The sequence below is a fragment of the Mastomys coucha genome, chromosome X (assembly GCF_008632895.1).
Source record: "Mastomys coucha isolate ucsf_1 chromosome X, UCSF_Mcou_1, whole genome shotgun sequence".
Taxonomy (NCBI): Eukaryota; Metazoa; Chordata; class Mammalia; order Rodentia; family Muridae; genus Mastomys; species Mastomys coucha.
This window is the reverse complement of record NC_045030.1, coordinates 144,148,415-144,170,252: the sequence shown is the minus strand read 5'-3', so window position 1 is coordinate 144,170,252 and position 21,838 is coordinate 144,148,415. Positions and strand designations below refer to the sequence as shown.

General features: G+C 39.2%; 1 protein-coding gene across 6 annotated transcripts in view; it reads right to left on the bottom strand.

The window, feature by feature from the left end:
• Wnk3 (WNK lysine deficient protein kinase 3) overlaps positions 1–21,838 on the bottom strand; it is a 149,132-nt gene that overhangs the window by 100,963 nt on the left and 26,331 nt on the right. For all 6 annotated transcript variants that reach the window (XM_031369026.1, XM_031369025.1, XM_031369023.1 and 3 more), the window contains one exon: positions 1,870–2,521. In XM_031369026.1, the coding sequence (XP_031224886.1) occupies positions 1,870–2,403 (534 nt within the window). In that variant the 5' untranslated portion in view covers positions 2,404–2,521. The remainder of the gene's footprint in view (positions 1–1,869; positions 2,522–21,838) is intronic.

The window sequence follows — 21,838 nt, the reverse complement described above, 5'->3', positions numbered from 1 at the left end:
AAAGCCGTGCACCACCACTGCCCGGCTGTTTTGATTTTCAATGGCATCTCTAGTTCACAGACTCTAGCTCGAGTTGCTGGATGTCTACATACAACTTCAAGGAGGTCCGGGTCTAGATGTGTAGCTCTGCTGGCAGAGAAGTTCAGTCCCTGACAATCAAATAAACTGGGCATGGTGGTACATACTTGCAATCTCAGCACTTGGAAAGTGGAGGCTGGAAGCTCAGAAGTTGAAGATCATTCTCAGCTACATAGTGAATTTGGGGCTAAGCTGAAATATATCAGACCCTGTCTCAAATAAAATATAATAAACTTCCTATATCAAACTCTTTAAGATTAAATTTTAGTCTACCTAGATGACAAACAATATAACTTTATAATGGGTGGAATCTGGGTATTTTATAAACACTGTTAGAATTTAAACAACAACCTATCTGTAGTGGCTATCTTTAGTCAATCCTAATTTTGTGATTTAGTTTTTTGTTGTTGTTTTGAGAAGTGTCTCATGTAGCCCAGGCTATACATGGTCAAGGAGGACCTTGAACTTCGGATCTTCCTGTTGTCACCTCCCAAGTACTAGAATTATGGACATGTACCATCATGCCCAGTATATGTAGTGCTACGATTGAACCCAAGCTTTGCTCATGCATGCTAGGGCAAGTACTGTACCAAACTGTGCCATATTCCCAAATCCAATCTTAATTTTAAGCATCCCATATGAATGCTGATGCTTTTTCATGAGTTGACTGTAGTTATCAGTCTTGGTCTCCTTATATTTGACCTATATCTACCTGAAACTATTGTCATTATAATACTTTATATGCTGTTCTATCCCTCATTTGTTAATAGTACTATATAAAGATATCTACTTGAGCTAAATAACATCTATAGATTCTGGTGATTTCAGTTTGCTGTAATTTCAAAGGTATGAGGATAGAATATCAAAAGAAGTTTTCAAAGAGTCTAAAAATATCTTTCCTGTTTGTAAAAATATCATATGAATTTCACGTTTTTGTAAGAAAAAAATAAAGGTAGATATCATACTGAATACATTCCTATGATACACTTAAATATGTAGTGTAACAATCAAACAATGAGACATATACACTCAATTCTTAAAATAAGATGTTAGTGAGAATTTGGGGAATTTCCTAAAGCTAATAAAAAAAAATTCCCCAAAGAATGTCACAACACAGACTTTTTGTTCTTAAAACAGGAAAGGAAAGCAAGCATGGTTGGCATATGCCTACGAAGCTAGCACTAGAGATACTGAGACCGGAAGAACATCAATTTGAACCCAGCCTAGGCTACACAGAGAATTCAAGGCCAGATTGAGCTACATATCCTGTATCAAAATAAATGTTAAATGAAAAGCAAATATTAGTTGTATTTCCAAAGGCTGGGTATCTTTATAGCGCAGTTGCAGAGTACTTGCGTAGCACATACAAGACCCAAAATTTGATCTCTAGCATTAGAATATAAATGAATGAATGAATGAATGAATGAATAGAGGAGAGAAAGGGTATAACTCATTGTATAAGGCTCTAAGTTTTTTCCCAGCACTGCAAAGTTAAGATAAAGGCAAAAGTGGCATGGAAATATATCTCAATGGTAGACTGTCTGTCTAGCTTGAAAAGGCTCCTGATTCCATCCTCTGGTTGCCACAAAAGAAGAGGAAGAAGAGGAGGAAGAAAAATAGAACACTGAGGGGAACATAATTTTTAAAAAGCTTGGCATGTATTCCTAACAGGATAAGAGCATAATTTCTCAATGATGGTGGAAGGGCTCTTTACCTCTTCATCTGGGATCATTCTGGCAATCCCAGCAGCTAAATTTGGAATTCATAAAGCCAAGAAAATTATATACGCACCTGTAGCTCACACCAAGCAACTTCAACCCATGTTTCAGTGTCCAATCCTTTATATACCGTTTTAAATGCTCCTCTTCCCAGCTCTATATCGAATTTCAGGAACCTGCCACTAGGGGAAGTTGCAACAGCCTTCATTTCTGCTTCTTCTTCCATTTCCTTCTCAGTTTTCTCCTTAAAGCAATCTTTTGAGGATTCTGAGGTTGCCTTTGGACACTGCTCATATTTAACTTCTTGCCCACCTTTTAGCACATTTGTAGGAACTTTATCTACTCTTGAAATATTTGTTGCAGCTTTCCTTTCATCTCTGCAAGAAGATTCAGCAACTTTGTCATCTTCTGTCATCTCAACACTCTTTCGGAAAAATCTCTTTCTCTCGATGTTTTCCCCAGAAGCAGAAAAGGTGCCGTATTTTTCCTTTATTCTAGCTTCTACAGTCAGAGGTGCAACAGCCCGGGCAACTCTGTTTTCAAAGGAAACTCCATCAGGCTTCTCAGAATCTTCTGTGCTAGCGGGCTCCCCAGAATCAGTGGCCATTGTAACTAATGTTGGCACTAAACTTTTTCCTGTATCACTCTTCAGTCTACTTACATCTCAGGTATCAGAATTATCAGAACGCACCTCCTTTTATATGGTCATATATTCCCATAGCAATCTGAAGGATGAAAAAGATATAGTTTTAAAATCATCTTACAACAGAAATTATTAAGGAAAAAACAAGTAACATGACTTAAACTTTCTTAATAAGAAGTTTATTCTTGTTGCTGTACAACTTAGCAACTAAGACTTCAGTGACTATACATTATCATTTTTAATATAGCTACAGTGACTAGTAAAGCACTTTGTATACAGTTCTTTTTATTGGATATTTTATTTATTTACATTTCAAATGTTACCCCCTTTCCTGGTTTTCCCTCTGCATACCCCCTATCTCATCCCCCCTACCCCTGCTTCTAAGAGGGTGCTCCCCCCACCCCACCCACCCACTCCCATTTCACCGCCCTGGCATTCCTCTACGCTGGAGCATGGAGCCTTCACAGGACCAAGGGCCTCTCTTCCCACTGATGCCAGATAAGGCAAGTCCTCTGCCACATATGCAGAGGATGCATACAGTTCAATATGTCTTCATATGCAGAAACCTGGTTCTCAACTCATTTCAATCCCCCAAATTCAATACAGGTGCCCAAATCCTGAATTCACTTAGCCATACATAAGTTGAATAAAAATACCACATGTTTTCCAGAAGATTCCAAATTCACCTGAAACTAGTTTCTTTGACTTGTGGTAAAATATATGTAGAATCAAATTTACTATTTTAACTATTTCACATGTAGAGCCCCATAGCATTAATGCATTTCATTATTCACAATGTTGTGCTATCTTTACCTCTTACAATGTTTTTTATTTGTGTGAGTTAGTGCTCTCCTTCTACCTTCATATGAGTGAGTTCCTGGGAAGCACTTTATACACTGAGCCATCTTGCTGGCCCTATCATCACGTCAATCCAATCCCAAGACAATTTCATCATCTTAAGCTGAAAGTCTATATTCATTGTGGAAAAATGTCCTATCCAGCTGAATGCAATAGAATGCACCATAGTCCTAGTTACTCAGAAAGCTGAGGGTAGAGAATCAACTAAGAATCACAAAAGAAATATAACTGTTTTTATTCATGTACATATGGAAAATAAAAGTTGGTGTGCATTGTTTTCTTTAATCGCTCACCATATTTTTTGAGACAGGGTCTTACAATTTAGTCCTGGCTGCCTAAAACTATGTAGACCAGGCTGCCTTCCAACTTACTATATTGCCATCTTCTGAGATATAAAGAAGCAGCTACAACACTACCAATTAGGAATACAGGTGAACAGCATACAAAGTTTCAGAGTACTGCTTTGCTACTTTTTTTTTACATGTTTGAAATTTTTCAAAATAAAAATATTTCAGAAGGCTGGGGAAATGGGCCTGCTAGTAAAATGCTTACTTGGCAAGCGTGAACAGCTACATTTAGATCCTCAGCACCCTTGGAGAAGCCAGGTGCAATAATGTGTGCTTGTAATTCCAGGGCTGAGGAGCCAGAGAAGGAAGAATCCTTAGGATGAGTTGGCTAGTTAGCCTAGCAAATCAGTAAGCTTCAGGTTCAATGTCTCAAAATCTAAGGTGGAAGGCTAGGTGTGGTGGTCCGTGGCTTTAATTCCAGAGCTTTGAAGGCAGAGGCAGGCAGATCTCTGCCTTGTCTACATAGTTCTAGGCAACCAGGACTACATAGTAAGACCCTGTCTCAAAAAAGGTAGTGAACAATTGAAGACAGGTTAAGATATAGGCACAGGCACAGGCATGTACTTTCTGAAAAGGAGCTCAATAACACAAGAAGTAATCCAAGAAGTTATAAATGACATTGCATGAAATTAAAAAGCTCTGCCCAGCAAAAGAAACAATCACCAGGTCAAAGAGACAACCTAAAAAAGTGGAAAAAGAAATCTTTGCCAATAATACATCATACAGTAGAGTAATACCTAGAATATACAAAGAACTACAAAAATGTCCAAAAATCTAAACCATCCAATTAATAAATGGGCTAGTGTGGACAGTTTTCAAAAGAATACAAATGGCAAATACATGAAAAAGAAAATTTGATATCCTCAGCAATCAATGAAATACCAATTAAAACTACACCATCTCAGTCCAGTTAGAATGTTATCATCAAGAAATTAAATGCTGGGTTGGGCATGGTGTCCCATGCCTTTAATCTCACCACTTATTAGGCAGAGATAGATGGATCTCTATGAGTTCGAGGCTATCCTGGTCTACACAGCAAGTTTCACACCAGGCAAGATTACATACTGAGATTAGCTGCAAAAACATAAAGTAAAATAAAAATTGCTGGGCAGTGGTGGCACACACTCTGTGAATTTGAGGCTAGCCTGGTCTACAGAAAGTGTTTGAGGACCGCCAAGGCCACACACACACATACTCACACAAAGAAAATCCTGTCTTAAAAAACAAAACAAACAAAAAATATACTAAAAGAAAAAAAGAAAAGAAAATGCTGGCAAGAATGTAGGTAAAGGGGAACCCTTATATAACATGGGTAGGAATATAAACTTGGCACATTCTACATATTATGTTGTCAGAATCCTTCACTAACTCTTGTAAATATTCAGTATTTTTTATTTTGATAATGGGAGGTATATGTATGTATGTGCGTATGCTTATGCATGCACATATACTATGCCTGTGAATACACATGTGTATGTGTGAACCTTGAGTTAACATGTAGAGACCAGAGGTCAATGCCACTACTAATTTATTGGGTTGAGAATGTAGTTCAGAAGGTTCAATGCTCTTCTACCATGACAAAGCCCTGTGTAAAATCCATGACATTACATAAACCAGGCTTGGAAGCACACATCTGTAATCTCAGCACTCTGAAGATGGAGACAGGAGGAACAAGGTTAAAGGTCATCTTAGGCTACACAGTGAGTTTGAGGCCAGCTTGGGCTGCATGAGATCCTGTCTCAAAACATAAAAAATACATTATTAAGGCAGTACTTCCAGTATAATAAAACAAACCTAAACAAAAACAAAACATTATAGTACTGCCATAAGGGAAGATACACCAAAAAAAATGAAATGAAAATAGTCTAAAAATAAACCCATATTTTGATGGTCAAATAATTTTAAGAAAACTTAACGAAGAGAGAATAGTCTTTCCAACAACTGATGCTAGGACAACTGAATATTAATATGCAAAAGATGAAGTTGGGGCATCTCAAAAACAAAGTTACAGGAGGACTATATTCATGACTTACTATGGGGCAGGAGGTTATTGCCATCTCCAAACATTATGGAAGTATAAATCCAACATTTTTTTTTTTTTTTGGCTTTTCAAGACAGGGTTTCTCTGTGTAGCCCTGGCTGTCCTGGAACTCACTCTGTAGACCAGACTGGCCTCGAACTCAGAAATCCACTTGCCTCTGCCTCCCAAGTGCTGGGATTAAAGGCATGTGCCACCACCACCCGGCTGCCAGGGGACTTTTTCAACTTTCTTCTGGAGAAAGAGGAAGAGGAGGAGGAAAAAGACAACTCAGCCAGTCCTGCAGAGAAGACCCCATGGATAGGCTGTCCGAGAGGATGGGATCCTGGCCTTTCTAACACATGGCGCCGTCCACCACCTGACCTCAGCCCAGAACTCCTACCTCTCTCCCCTTGCCTGACCCAAGGCTCAGAGCCCCCAGCCCAGCCCTCCAGCTCCTTCAGGCCTCTAGTGTTCAGGGCCTGCCGCCGCCGCCGCCTTCTCTTTTAATGCTCACTGATTCATGTGAGCCCTCAGAAACACCCACACAGTGTACCTTTGGCCAGGGTCCATGCTCTACTGCCTCAAGGATTTTCAGCCATAAACCCCTCAGCCCCCATCTGCAGTCTTGGACACAGACCCTTGCATTCATCTCCATTGACACACCTGAAAGATACCACCAGCCTAAGAGTGTTGGTGTTGTGCTACTCCATTAGAAAAGACCACTTGGACCAGCAGTCTATACTGGCCCCATAGTGCCTGACCACCCTGTGGGTTCAGAAGCAGCCTGCCTCCAGAAACCATGCTGGCTTTGGGGGCTGTGTTTCTGAGTCCTCAAGCCCATAAACAACAGTTAGCCAGAATCGGACTTCCAGAAGACAAAGAGCAAGGATGGCAGCTTGAGAGACTTTCCCAGGACTGTGGACTCTGATGGATTCTCTCGTGGTTCCCGGATTGGCAGGATTTGCCTCTGTGCTGGGTGCTAATTCCTGAAGGTTACTTTGCTCAGGGCTTCCAGCTGTGCCAGGGTGACAACAGGACTGTCCAGTGCCTCCTCTAAGAAAGGACCCCAAGAGCCTACCACATCCCCTTCTCTGGCCTTCTCTCAAATGTCTGTTTCACACTTTCAAATGATGTACACCCCCTCAAACCTACCATAATGTGTCCAGCCCCCTCATCACAGTCCACTGTCACTCCTGGAAGCACCCCACTGCACTCTGCAATAAACTCTTTTCCATAAAAAAAAACAAAAAAAAAAAAACAAAACAAAAAAAACAAAAAAACCTGAAATTCTATCCAGACAGTGGTGGTGCACACAGTTAACCCCAGCACTTGGAGACAGAGACCAGTCTGGTCTACAGAGCTAATTCCAAGACAGCCAGGGCTATAGAAACCCTGTCTCAGAAAGGAAAAAAATGTGGTAGAGCCTGCACTCTGAGGTGAAGGCAGCAGGAATCAAAAGTTCAAGCCATCTTCAGCTACATGAGACTCTATAAAACAAGCAAATAAAAAGAGAGAACCCTCAAATTTTGCTGAGCATGGTGGCACATGCCATCATGCCCATGTACAGAGAGATGCTGCTAAATAACCCTGAATGCAAGGTCAGCTTGAAATACAGACAGGACTCTGTTTTTTCAACCATTCTAAATGAAATCTCTGATCCATTTCTTGTAATTCTAGCCACCCAGAGGCTGAAACAAAAGGGTCAAAGCTGTAAGACCAGAAAGCCACTATAACAAGACCCTGTCCTAAAATAAAGTTGAAAAGGGATGGGGTTGTAATTCTGAAATAGAGCAATAGCCTAGCATGTGAAAGACCATGAATGCAATCCTCAGTCCTCAGCCAGTAGAGGTCAGAAGAGAGCATCAAATACCCTGTAAGCAAAGTAGTGAAGAGTTATCAGTACCATGTGAGCGCTAGGAACTAAATCCAGGCCCTTGTACTCTTAACACTGAGCCAGCTCTTTAGCCCCAAAACTCTGAAATCATGTTTTATTTTATGTGTATAATTGTTTTGTCTGCATATGTATCTGTATACAGAGTGCATGCTTTGTGCCCAGAAGAAGCATCAGATCCTCTGGAACTGCAGTTACAGATGATTATAAGTTGCCATGTGGCCGAACCAGGTCCTCTGCAAAAGCAGCCAGTTCTCAACCATTTAGGCACCTCTCTAGCCCACCAAACCCTAAAATCTTATTCAGGCTCTAATATATTTTTAAAAGCACAATTTGCTGTTATCAAATACTAGAGAAAAGGGATATTTTATGAGGAAACAATTATACGCCTATACACACATATATTTAACAATCACATCCCCCTAAAATATATGATATAAAACCTAACAAACTGAAGACAGGACCAGACACTTCAATAACATAATACTTGGACAACAGTATCAAACAACCTAACCTAGCTGACATCTGCAAAACATTCTCTTTAGCAAGAGCAAATATGAATTTGTTTCAAGCACAGATGAGGCATCTCTTGAACACATCATATGCTATGCAATAAAACAAGTATCAATAACTTTTTCTTCTACAATAAAACAATTTAATTAGGGGATGTAGTTCAGTTGGTAGTGTGCTTAGCTAGCATGAAGGAAGCCGTAAGTTTGAGCCCCAGTACCACATTAACTGGGCAGGGGGATGTATGCTTATAATCTCAAGACTTGAGATATGGAGACAAGGTAATGTGCTCAAGGTTATTTCTCTACATAAAGGGTTGAAGAGTACTAGTCTAGGCTACATGAGCAGAAGAGAAGAAGATGAAGAGAAGCAGAAGAGAAGTAGAAGAGAAGCAGAAGAGAAGCAGAAGAGAAGAAGATGAGAAGAGCATGAGGGAAGAAGAAAAGAAGAAAGGCAGGCCTGCTAAGGGAAATAATTAAATTAGAAATTAGCAACAGAATAACAATGGAAACAAATCAAAGAAAAAAATTAATGAAAAGCTAAAAAGTAAGCCTTAATATTTCTTGTCAGGTGATTTTCAACAAAGAAACTAAGACTATTCAATGAGTAAAGAGTATTTTCAGCTAAAGGTACTGGACAACGCAAATCAGTATATGTAAGAGTAAAATTGGATCCCCATCCCATATCACGCATAGAAATTAATTCAGAGTGGACCATAGACCTAAGATAAGAACTAAAACTATAAAACTCTTAGAAGAAAATACCAGAATAAATCTTGGTTATCCTGGGCCAGGCAAACTTTCCCAGCTGCAACAACCAAACATAGTGTCAACTGAAGAATAAATTGACAGGAGGCACCAGCAGGCCAACCATGAGTTGACAATCTGCCAAAACTAAATAAAGACCAGTCTGAGTTACACAGTGGGAATGTATCTTGAAAAAGAAACCAGGGGGCAGGAAAGATGGCTCACTGGTTAAAAGCACTGGCTTTTAATTGTGTTCCAGAGGACACAGGCTCGACTCCTAGCATCCACAGGGAAGCTCACTGGAGTCTGAAACCCCAGGTCCTAGAAATCCAGTTCCCTCTTTGGCCTCCTCAGACACCAGGATGTACATGGTACAGACAGACATGCAGATAAAATATCCATACACATGACTTTTAAAAGCAACAAAGCATGCCTACAAGTCAGTAAGAGAGCTGGGGGGAGAAGAAACTATCTCATAAAAATGTTACACTTTTGTATCTCAAAGAATATCATTAAAGAAGAGAGGACAACCCATAAAGTAGAAGGAAATGTATGCAAATAAGATGCAACAGATCTCTGTGAGTTTAATACCATCTGGTCTACATGGAGAGCTCTAGGCCAGCCAGAGCTACTTGGTGAGACCCTGTTTTAACATAAAACAAGCAGACAAATAATACATGAAAACCGATTTTTAAAATACACAGCTTAACATGTTCAAGACCCTGGGGTCAGTCATTAGCACTCTATGCCCTCAAAACGGGTAAAGGGTTTGAGTATTTTCTAAAGAACATGTAGCAAAGTCTCTCTTTTCTGTAGTTTTACTTTCACAGTTTCAGTCACATTCAGGGACCTACAGTCCAAAAGTAATAGAAAAGGCTGGGAGTAAAGCCAGACATGGTAGCACACACCTAAATCCCAGTAATTGGAAGGCTAAGGCAGGAGGACTGCAAGTCTATTGTTGGCTACAGGATGATACCTCAGGAAAAAAAATCCACATACAAACATAAGTGGGGTGGGGATGGGTGAGATGGGTGAGTGGTAAAGGTACTTGCCACTAAGCCTAACAATCTGAGTTCAATCCCCAGGACCCACATGGTAGGAGAGAACTGACTCCCAAAATTGTCCTCTGGCCTCCATAGTATGTGCTAGTGCACACACATGTAAATAATGTAATAAAAGTTAAGAGAAAAAAATCAATGAAGGAGCAAAAGTACTCCATTTATATAAATTTATTATAGCATTGTCGTACTTTTCTACTGCTGTGATAAAGTGCCACAACCAAGACAACTTATGTGGAAAGGGTTTCTTTGGGCTTATCGTTCCAAAGATAAGAATCTGTTATGGTGAGGCAGTGCAGAAGGAGGCAGCAGACTTTGAGATCACATCTCAAACAGGAAGCAGAGAAAACAAACTAGATATGGCGGAGTCTTTTGAACCCTCAAAGTCCATTCCAGTGGCATACTTCCTCCAAAGCCACAGCTCTTAATCCTCCTCCAAGTAACCACCAACTGGGAAACAAGTACTCAAATGCTCAAGAGTTATGGAGGACAGCTCATTCAAACCACCATATCCTACTCCCTGGACTCCACAGTTTTGTGGAGCAAATGCAATTAGTCCTATTTCAAAAGTCCCCATGGTCTTTCACAGTTTCAGCACTGTTTTAAAAGTCCAAAGTTTTTTCGGAGACTCAGGCAATCTCTTAATTGTAACCCCTGTAAAATCAAAAAGCAAATTACATACTTCCAACATAAAATGGTACAGAATATACATTACCACTCTGAAAGGGAGCAAAGAAAATATATTTTTAAAAAATTGGACTAAAGCAAACCCAAACCCAGCAGGGCAAATTCCAAATTCTGTAGCACTATGTCAAAGGGCTTACATGACCCTACCTCCCAGCTTTACTAACTGCAGCACACCTCCCCCCACCTCTCTCAGGTATCTTAGATTCCCTGCATGCAGCACACAGTTCTTCTTAGCAGATATCTCAGAACTCTGGCATCTGCAACACCCTAGGGTCTCCAAGGCAATCCCAGACTTCACACTCACAGCTTCACATAATGGCCTCTCTGTTCAGGGACACCCCTACCACATGCCTGGTCTCAGTGGCTTTCTAAACCCTGCTCTCTACAAGAGCAGCAAGTACTCTTAATTGCTGAGCCATTTCTCCATCTACTTTTTTATTTTAGCCTCATGCACATCCTTAGGACACAGGAAAGAAAGACTACAGAAGATTCCACAACCCCTTTACTCCTGCATCCTTCATGAACCTGAAGCCAGAAATCACTTGGGGTGAACTCTGGTGCCTTTCAATCACATTCCTGGCTTCTTTGACTTGTTTTTTTTTTTTTTTCCAATAACAGAATATTTCTTAGGCCTTTTCTTCTTAGAAGGTGGAAGCTTAGCTGCATGAGGTCTTACTTTGAGGGCACCATTGCCTTTTCCCCAATGCAGATCAGGCCTTGCCTTAATCACCCTAGCTCTTCCAGCACAAGCCTTGGCTGTGGTGTTCTCTTCAAAGTGTACATTTTGAGTTTCTCTCTGCCCCATTTGCTCTCTTTCACTATAGGCCTCCATAAGAGTGATTACTAATAACCACAACAGGTTAACTTGAAATCTCTTCCATCAAAGAAATTAGTCCATTATGGTTTTGAATATTTGTTGATTTTTATTTTATGTGTATGAATGTTTTGCCTGCTTATATGTATGCATACTACATGTGTGCTTAGAGACTACAAAAATGAGAAGAGGGTTGTGGAACCCCTTCAATCAGAGTTATAGAAAGCTATAAGCTGCCATGTGGGTGCTGGGAACTGAACCCAGATCTCTGCAAGAGATACAACAAGAATGATCTCTATCCCAGTTCCTATTATTGTTCCCCTTTGAAACTTTTTAAGCTGGGCCTCTGAAGTCAGCACAGCTCCCAGCACCACTGGCTTCTAAGATCCTACTAGGACTGAGCATTAAGCTCTGTTTATAGCATTCAACCAATTTTCTAGTTCAAAGGTCCAAAGTCTTCCACATTCCTCAAAAACAAACAAAAAAACTACATGGTCAGGTCTATCGCAGCAATAATGCAGTCCCTGGCACCAACTTCTGTCTTTGTTTGTTTGTTTTTTCTATTGCTATGGTAAAAGATCATAATCAAGAAAACTTTAAAAAAGAAAGCATTTATTTTTGGGCTTACTGTTCCAGAGGCATAAGATTCCATCAAGGCAAGGCAGCATGGCAGCAAGTAGCAGGCATGTTGGCTGGAGCAGCTGCTGAGGGCTTACATCTCAAACAGGAAGCATAGAGAACAAACTCGAAATAGTGCAAGGCTCCTGAACCCTCCAAGCCCACCCCCAATGGCATACTTCCTCCAGCAAGGCCTCCTAATTGTCCCCAAATAGTCACCAACTGGTCCAAGTATTCAAATGTCTAAGACTTATAAGGGATGTCTCATTCGAACCACCATAAGCATATTTTTATAGTACTAACTCAGATATGAAGGTGTTCATCTATAATCTCAGTGCCTGAGAAGCTGAGATAGAAAGACTGTGAAGTTATGGGTACTCTGGGCTACATAGACCCTATCTCAAAAGCAACATGAACAAACAAAAAAGTAATGGTAATATTTCACCCTCATAAAACTGTCACCGGATTTGAATCATAACTTAGGTCTTCAATAATTCTGGTATTTTCCCTTACAAATAAAAGTTTAGGGGCTGGAGAGATGGCTCAGAGGGTAAGAACACCAACTGCTCTTCCAAAAGTCCTGAGTTCAAATCCCAGCAACCACATGGTGGCTTACAACCACCCGTAATGAGATCTGACGCCCTCTTCTGGTGCCTCTGAAGACAGCTACAGTGTACTCACATATAATAAATAAATAAATCTTTAAAAAAAAAGTTTAGTAAGTTTTGTGGAGTTCTTTACTTCCAATTTTACACAGATTCTGGGGATCAAACTCAGGCCACCAGGCTTCTATAGCAAGCACCTCTCTCCATTGATCCATCTTGCCAGTGGCAGTCAGCTTTAAATATAATGGTACAATTGAATTAAAGCATTTTGTTATAATTGTTCTATCTTATTATTGGTGCACATTACCACTTAAACTTTATCCTATGTACATGTACATAGGAATAGGAAAACTTACACTTTTATAGGATTCAGTACTATGGTTTTAGCCATGTAATAGAAACTTAGGTCCCGTACAGATAAGGAATTACTACCCAATAAATACAACATTACTAATTTGGGAAATGCAAATCAAACTAAAACAAAATACTACTTGGCTACAATAAGAAAAGACTATAACTGGCATTAACAAAGATGTGGAGAAAACAGATCCCTCATTCATTGCTGGTAGAAATGTAAAATGGTACAGCTAAACATGAAACATTGTGTGGTTGTTCGTCAAAAAGTTAAACAGAATTACCCCATGACACCAAAACTTGTCTGTCAAACTGAGGAAGCCCTGGGTTTGATACACAGTACATATAAAACCAGACATGGTAGACCAACAAAATGGCTTGTTTGACAAACCTGAATTAAATCCCTGGAAGTTACATAAAGGAAGTAGAATCAACTCTTGCAACTCTTCTGACCTCTGCATGAGTGCTATGGTCCAAGTACACACGTGTGCACACACAATAAATAAATACATAAATAAATGGTTAGTACTTTAAAAAGACTGAGCTGAAGAGATTGCTCAGTGGTTAAGAGAATTGGTTGCTTTTCCAGAGGACCAATCTCCCTTCCAGCCTCTATTGGCACCAGACACACAAATGTCACACAGACGTATACATGCTGGTAAAAACACTCAGACACATAAGATAGTTTTAAATTTTTAATTAAATTTTATGTATGTGTGTATATACACACATATATACATACATATATATGTATATATATATACATATATATATATACATATATTTGGGATAGCAGCATACACTTGTAATCTCAGCATTTGGGAAGCAAGAGTCTAAGGTCATACTCTACCACATAGCAAATTGAGACCAATATAAGTTACATAAGACTGTCTCAAAAGAAAGAAGGAAATAATTCAATGGGTAAAGGCACTTAATACTCAAGCTTGGAAACCTGATTTCAATTCCTGGAAACCACATAAAGATAGAACAGACTCCAGACTCCACCAACTTGTCCTCTGACCTCCTCACAATACAAAGGAATGTCATGAATGCTTACAAAAGTAAGACTTAACAATATTACACTAAGTGAAATCTGCCAGAGGAAAATGTCTCATACTTCATAATTTTGTTTATATGAATTGTCCAGAAATGAAAATATTTAGGAACAGAAAATAACTAGGGCTAGCGCAATAAGATAAATGACCATGAAGGCAATGGTATACTTTAGTCAGGCTTCAACTTGCTATGATAAAATACTTTACAACTTAAGGGAAAAAGATTTATTGTGGCTCGGTCAGAAGCTTTAATTTGTCATGGCAGAGGCCATCGTACAGTTCACATCACAGCAGCTAAAAAGTTCTAAGAGCTGAGTATAGTGACACATGCTTTAATTCCAGCACTCGGGGCTGAGGCAAGAGGATCTCTGTGAGTCAGATACCAGCCTGATCTACAAAGTTAGTTTCAGAACATGAAAGGATATACAATGAGAACCTGTATCAAAAAGAAAAAAATGTAGAGAGAATGGTTGTGCTGTATGATTCCCCCCTTTTATTCCATGTAGGCCCCCAGTATATATAATGAGACTGTCCACTTAGTTAATCCTCTCTGGAAATGAATGCCTTTGATGTGCTTCACTGATTTTGAAGGTGCTTTTCAATCCAATTGGGTTGACGATCAAAATTAACTGTCACCTAGTAACTATTTAAAATTAGATTGCAGAGCTAAAGAAATAGCTCAGAGGTAAAATATATGTTTAGCACCAGCCAAAGCCCAGTGTTGTAGAAATGCTTGTTGTAATCCTAGCACTGAGAGATTAAGGAAGGAAGATCTCAAATTCAAAGCCAACCTGGGATACATAAAACACCTAGTCTCAAAAAACAAAAGCAGATCTGGCCCAGGATAAAGGCCTGTAATAGCAGTCACTTGGTAGGTTCAAACCCAAAGGCTACCAGAGTGGGTTCAAGTCTACCCGGGAAACTTAACAAAATCCTATCTCAAAACAAAATAGAGATGGAGAAATAGCTCAGAAATAGGATGTGAGGTCTTTATTTCAGCCCCCAGTATAACAAAAAAGCAATCATAGTAAAAATTGATTGTAATTACGCCTATAGAACCTTATAAATTCACTAAAATAATGAACTATGAACATTTACAATGGGAACCTTTTCTCTCTTTGAGATGGAATGTCACTATCTTGCTGGGCCTGGGCTCAAATACCTGAAAGAGTTTGGACTCTGGTTCCTCTAAGACTGACTTTCTAATGGTGAATCTTTTGTACAAATTTTACCTTAAACTGAGTGAACTGTGGGTACACCTATGATCCCACCACTTGGGACACAGAGGCTGGAGACTCTTGAATTTGAGAGAAGTCTAATATACATAGTAAGTTCCAGGACAGCCAGGGCCTCATAGTAAGACCCTTTCTCAAAAGAAAGAGAGGAAAGGGGGCTGGCAAGATGGCACAGAGGGTAAAAGCACTGACTGCTCTTCCGAAGGTCCTGAGTTCGGATCCCCTCAACCACGTGGTGGCTCACAAACACCGGTAATGAGATCTGTCGCCCTCTTCTGGTGCGTCTGAAGACAGCTACAGTGTATTATGCCAGAGCGGGAGCTGGAGTGAGCGGGCTGGAGTGAGTGGGCCAGAGCAAGCGGGGCAGAGGTCCTGAGTTCAACAGGCAGCCACACAGATGATGGCTCATGGCCATCTGTACAGCTACAGTGTACTCATACGCATAAAATAAATAAAATAAATCTTTAAAAAAAAAGAAAAGAAAGAGAGGAAAGGAGAGAAAAGGGGAGGAAGAGGAGGGAATGCGAGAGGGAGAGAGGGGAAGGTTGGCTCACACATTTAGAGCTTAGTGTAGTGATACACACCTGTAATCCCAACACTTGGTAGGTAGAAGCAGAAAGATCAGGCCAGCCTAGGATTCATGTTTCAAAGCAAACAAACACAAAATCTTACCAATTTTGTTTTTTTACTAAACTCAAAGCCATTATAATATCAAATATGTTTTAAAAAACTATACTGCCCTCTCACTCCCATCTTTGTGGGGTTTTTCTTCTATGTCTGTCTATAATAAAATATTCCTTTATTTTAAAAAGTTCTTGCTTTATAACAGTGGCTCCCAGCCTATGGGTCAAGACCCATTTGAGGGGGACCTTTTCACAGGGGTCACATATCAGATAACCTACATATCATATATTTACAGTAAGAGTCATAAGAGTAGCAAAATTACAGTTACAAAGTAGAAACAAAATAGTTTTATAGTCTAGGGTCACCACAACATGAGGAACTGTATGAAGGGTCATAGCATTAGGAAGGTTGATAGCCACTAAGAGGGAAAAGGCCCAACAATAACAAGAGTAATAACAAATTATTATTGTCCTTGAGTTCTAGGACAAGGGTATAGCTGTATAGTGGTGCATTTACCTAACATACAGAAGATGCTGGATTTGGTCCCCAACTGCACAAAATCCTCCCCCCCCTCCTTCTTCCTCCTCTTCCTGATAATAATAAATCTTTTGAAACCAGGCAAAGAACATCACTAAGCATCCATGTTCTGATCTCTTCCTCATGGATCCAATAGCAGCTCCTTTTCCTCCTTTTCACTTATTTTCCTCATGGAATCAAGTCCCTTTCAGCCAATAACTTAACCACATTCATTTTTTAACTTCATTTGTGAATTTCACAGGACTAATATTAAAATGCATATAAAGTACTTAGCACAGTGCCTGGCACAATACAACAATCAATAGATAAGAGCTTTTATTTCTTACTTCTTAATATCCCCTAGGGCAGCATTGCATTAAAGCACTATTCAAGGCCACTGAGGTGGCTTTTCAGTTAAAAGTACCTGCTGCCAAGTTTGACAACCTGAGTTCAATCCCCAGAGCCTAGGAAAGGAAAGAACTGATTGATGTAAACTATCCTCTGACTTCATAAATGCATACCTATTTCCATATACAAATAGATAAGCAAATAAATGTAAAAATGGTAAATAAAAATAAAACACTACTCAACAATACTGACGAAACATATGGTTTCTCAAGGAGACTCAATTCAGGAAAGCAGAAACAAAATATATATTTAAAAGACTTTCCAGTAATAAATCATGTTGGCATTGCTGAAAAGATATGCTGCAGTGAACATGATATCTCTTCTATATTCAACAATATAGAAATGTGGCACAACAAAAAGTTTACAAAAAAAAAAATCAGACTTCAAATCTGGAGTTTCCTCAGCCCTGGAATCACCTATTAAGTTCACAGCTATATAGTATAGCCTAAATGTAACCATTTTTCTTTTGTAAAATGGTAACATAGTAAACTAAGCCTAGGAAAATATATATAAAAGCAACTATAAAACACTTCTATAGAAACCCAAGTTATAGACAGAGACTCACAAATTTGTATTCCCACCTCTATTCCCTCAACACATTTATATAAGTTTGGAGTACTTGACTTAAAAGTTCAAAGTAACTTTCCCAGGTAGTTTACCTTAGTTCTACCCATGGGGGAAAAAAAAACCCAACCTGGATCTGGTACATTGTTGCACACCAGTAATCCCAAATACTTGGGAGACTAAGAAAGATTACTTAAGCCCCGGAGTTAAGAAATAAATTTAATATGACTCTCACCTTAAAACAAGATAGTACTTTATCAACCAATGGGTCAAAGGATTTCTTTAACCTTTATAATAACTGAAAAGAAGACATATTTAAACAGTAAAAATTGTCCATTAACAATATTATGTCTGTGTTTTCTGGTGATCTTAGAAGACCAGAAGAGGTTGCAAAGCACTGGTTGAGAACTACTGGTCTAAACCTTTACATGGAAGCTGGAGCCCTTGAATGACAAAGATAATATCTATTTGCTTCATTAAGCTAACACATTTTTTCTTTTTAAAAATATCATGATTAATGAAACTGCTAATTGACCTACAATTTTATGTCTTTCTTATACATATATTTTCATAACAATAACCACCAAGTACCAATGTATAGTCACTAAATCAACATCTAAGAATAAAAGAACAAAACTCAGTCCTTGTTGTCAAACTTGTAATATAGTACAATTACTAGTTTTATTTGCCACATTTCCATTCTATTAGCTTTTGCTTTTATCATGTGTGAACTATCTGTTAGGTTTGGGGGGTTGTTTGTTTTCATTTCTGAAAGTGTACTGCTATGTAGCCCTGGCTAGCCTGGTAATTACTATGTAATACAGTCTGACTTTAAACTCAGCAATCCTCCTATCTCAGCCTCTTAAGAAGTACTGGCTTTTCAAGCATGTGCCACAATGCTTAATACCATATTTCTTCATTTGCTTTTCAATGCTGGCGATGTATTTTAGGGTCTCAGAACATGGACACAAGCTAGGCAGGTGTCATACCACTGAGTACCTGCAAAGTCTCTTTCTTTGCACCCCCTAAAAGTATAGTATACAGTAAGGATGTTTTTTGTTTGTTTTGTTTGCATTACTAGAGCCTGGACCTTCCACATGTTAGACAAGTGTTCTACCACTGAGTTCTAGCTCTCATTAAGTTGCCTAGGATAGCTTGAATTCAGTCCATAGTCCATTGTCTACCTTGAATTTGCAATCCTCCCCTCTCAGCCTTCTGACTAGTTGGGATTATGGGCCTGTACTATCTGGCCCAGTTTACACTAAATTTGGGGTGTTTTGTTTTTATTTTGAGGCAAAGCCTCGCTACATTACCCAAGCTGGCAGAAAATTCTGCATTCAAAGCCATCCTTTTGCCCCAGTCTCCCAAGAGCTGGGACTATAGGTAAATAACACCACGCCCAAATCACTAAGCTTTTTTCTTCTTGTTTTGGAGTTTTGAGACAAATATGCCTATGTACACCAGGCTATCTTTGAACTCTGAATGCTGGGGTTCTTTTTTTTTATAGTCATGACTCAGGGTATTTTTTTTTTTCTTTTCAGCAAATAGATGGCTCTTACTCTGTAGCATTCAAATTTTTTGCTATATAAATATTTCATTGCATGTGTATATATACATATATATATACATATATATTTGTAGCAGTCATACATATATATATATACATTTTTAACTTTCATTGAAATATACTAATATATAAAAACAAATGTATATAATCTTTATACAATGTTGCAAAATTGCTTCTCATAACCATTATAGCAATTTAAACTTCCACATGCAATAATGTATCTTTTGCCTTATACCCCTGACAACAAAAAGTCTTATCAAATATTTTGATTTTTAACATTCCAAGGGGATTTTAAAGAGTCTTAGTTTGTTTTCTTTTTATGAAGTACAGAGGATCAAACCCAGAGCCTTGCACATTAGCAAATACTCACCAAGCTACAGCTTCAGCCCTCAGTATGTTTTCAGTTAACATTTAACTTACAAGTGAGGTTAAGCCATCTTCCATATAAATAATGATTAACAAGCCAAGAATAAGCCAGGTCTAGGACTGCAGCTCAACTGATGGAGGGCTTGACTAGCAGACAGAAAGCCCTAGATTTGATCCATAGCCAGGATCTCATAAGCCAGGCACAGGACCTACAACTGTAATCTCAATAGGTATAGGCAGAAAAAAAACCTAAAGGAGATAAAAGCAAAAATTACAGGCTAGACTACATGATTATTTAGAAGAGCCAGCAAATCTACTAAAAAATAAGAGTAGACAAGGAACTTGATAGAAATTAATACTCTGACATCAGTAATAATCATTAAAAAATATAATTTAAGGGGCTGGGGAGATGGCTCATCCACATAATGGTTTACAACTACCTGTAAACCTAATTCCAGGGAATCTAATGACTTCTTCTGTCCTCTGCTGCTACCAAGCATACGCATGCAGATGTACATGCAGATGAAATACTCACACATATAAAAATAACTTTAAAAAGAAAATGTAATTTAAAAATAACTAGCTGGAGCTGGATTTGGTGGTGCATACCTGTAATCTCAACATTTAGAAGACTGAGTGAAACATGACAATGAGTTCAAGCCCAGCTTAAACTACATCATGAGACCCAATCTCAATCCTGCTTCCAGCCGGGCGGTGGTAGCGCACGCCTTTAATCCCAGCACTTGGGAGGCAGAGGCAGGCGGATTTCTGAGTTTGAGGCCAGCCTGGTCTACAGAGTGAGTTCCAGGACAGCCAGGACTACACAGAGAAACCCTGTCTCAAAAAACGAAAAAAAAAAAAAAATCCTGCCTCCCCACAGACAAAAAAAACACCTGTCATGCTCAGAAGAGCAACAAAGCTATGAAATAATCACTTAAGAATATACTCAAGGCTGGGACTGGAGAAATGGCTCAGAGGTTAAGTGCACTGACTGCTCTTCCCGAGGTCCTGAGTTCAATTCCCAGCAACCACATAGTGTCTCAGAACCATCTATAATGAGATCTGATGTCCTCTTTTGGTGTGTCTGAAGACAGCTACAGTGTATTCATCATATATATAAAATACATAGATAAAATCTCCGGGGCTAGAGAGATGGCTCAGCGGTTAAGGGCCCTGACTGCTCTTCTGAAAGTCCTAAGTTCAAATCCCAGCAACCACATGGTGGCTCACAACCACCCGTAATGAGATCTGACGCCCTCTTCTGAAGACAGCTACAGTCTACTTAAATATAATAAATAAATAATAATAATAAAGAATATACTCAAGGGCCACTAGGCAGTGGTGGTGCACGCCTTTAATCCCAGCACTTGGGAGGCAGAGGCAGGCAGATTTCTGAGTTTGAGGCCAGCCTAGTCCACAGAGGGAGTTCCAGGACAGCCAGGGCTACACAGAGAAACCCTGTCTTGAAAAAAGAAAGAAAGAAAGAAAGAAAACTGAAATTCTACTGAAACACATAACTAACACCAACATTGCTCAGAGGGAAGACCCACTACTGATACCTTGTTTTGTCTGGGGTTCTTGAGACAGAATCTCATGCAACCCAGGTTCATTATAGAGCCAAGGATAAGTGGCACCTTTTCCAAGTGCTAGGGTTATGGATATGTACCACCCCACCCATCTCAATGTCTTCATTATTTTTTTTCTATTTTGTGACACAGGGTCTTGTTATTCAACCCAATCTGTCCTTGAACACAGCAACCTTCCTGTCTCAGCCTCCCCAAGTGCAGGATTATTGGAATGCATCACCACAGTTGCTAATACAACCACCTTCCCTACCACCAGTTTATCAAAAAAAAGTCAGTGTGAAACCAAACAAAATCCCAAACAAATGGGTTGATTCTCACAGGGTATACAAGAAAAACTAAAAATATCTTGAAGCAGAGGGCATGTTAGCACCCGGGTGGCTAAGGCAAGCAAACTGCCATGAGTTCCTGGCCACCTTGGGCTACAGTAAAGCAGCACCAAAATTCTCTCACCCCTAAAATCTTGAAATAAGACAATGAAAATTTTTCTTTATCAAATATTAGCATACAATATAGTTATAATTACCTAAACAACATGGTTTCAGCACAGAAATAGACATATGTTTTAAAGAAAAACTAAGAAATCAGCAGACTTGGGAATATACTCCACCGTAAGAATTTCAAATTTGTGGAGAACAGATAGTATAATAAATTGTGTCAGGATAAATGGCTATCTACTAGGGGAAGAGAGTTAAGGATTTACCTAAGATCAGGCACAAAAGTAAATTTAATATGGATTATAGAGCTAAATATAAAAGCAAAGTTACATCAATTACTAGAAGAAACTCTGGCATAACAGGAAGAAAGGATTTCTTAATAACCTAAAGAAAGGCTTACTTTTTGTTGTTTTTGTTTGTGACAGGGTCTCTCTATTATATAGTTCTGGCTGGCCTCATCCAGGGTGCTGGGATTAAAGGTATGAGGCAGAAGATGAAGCTCTAAGTTTGAGGTCAGGTTGGTCTACAGAGTTCTA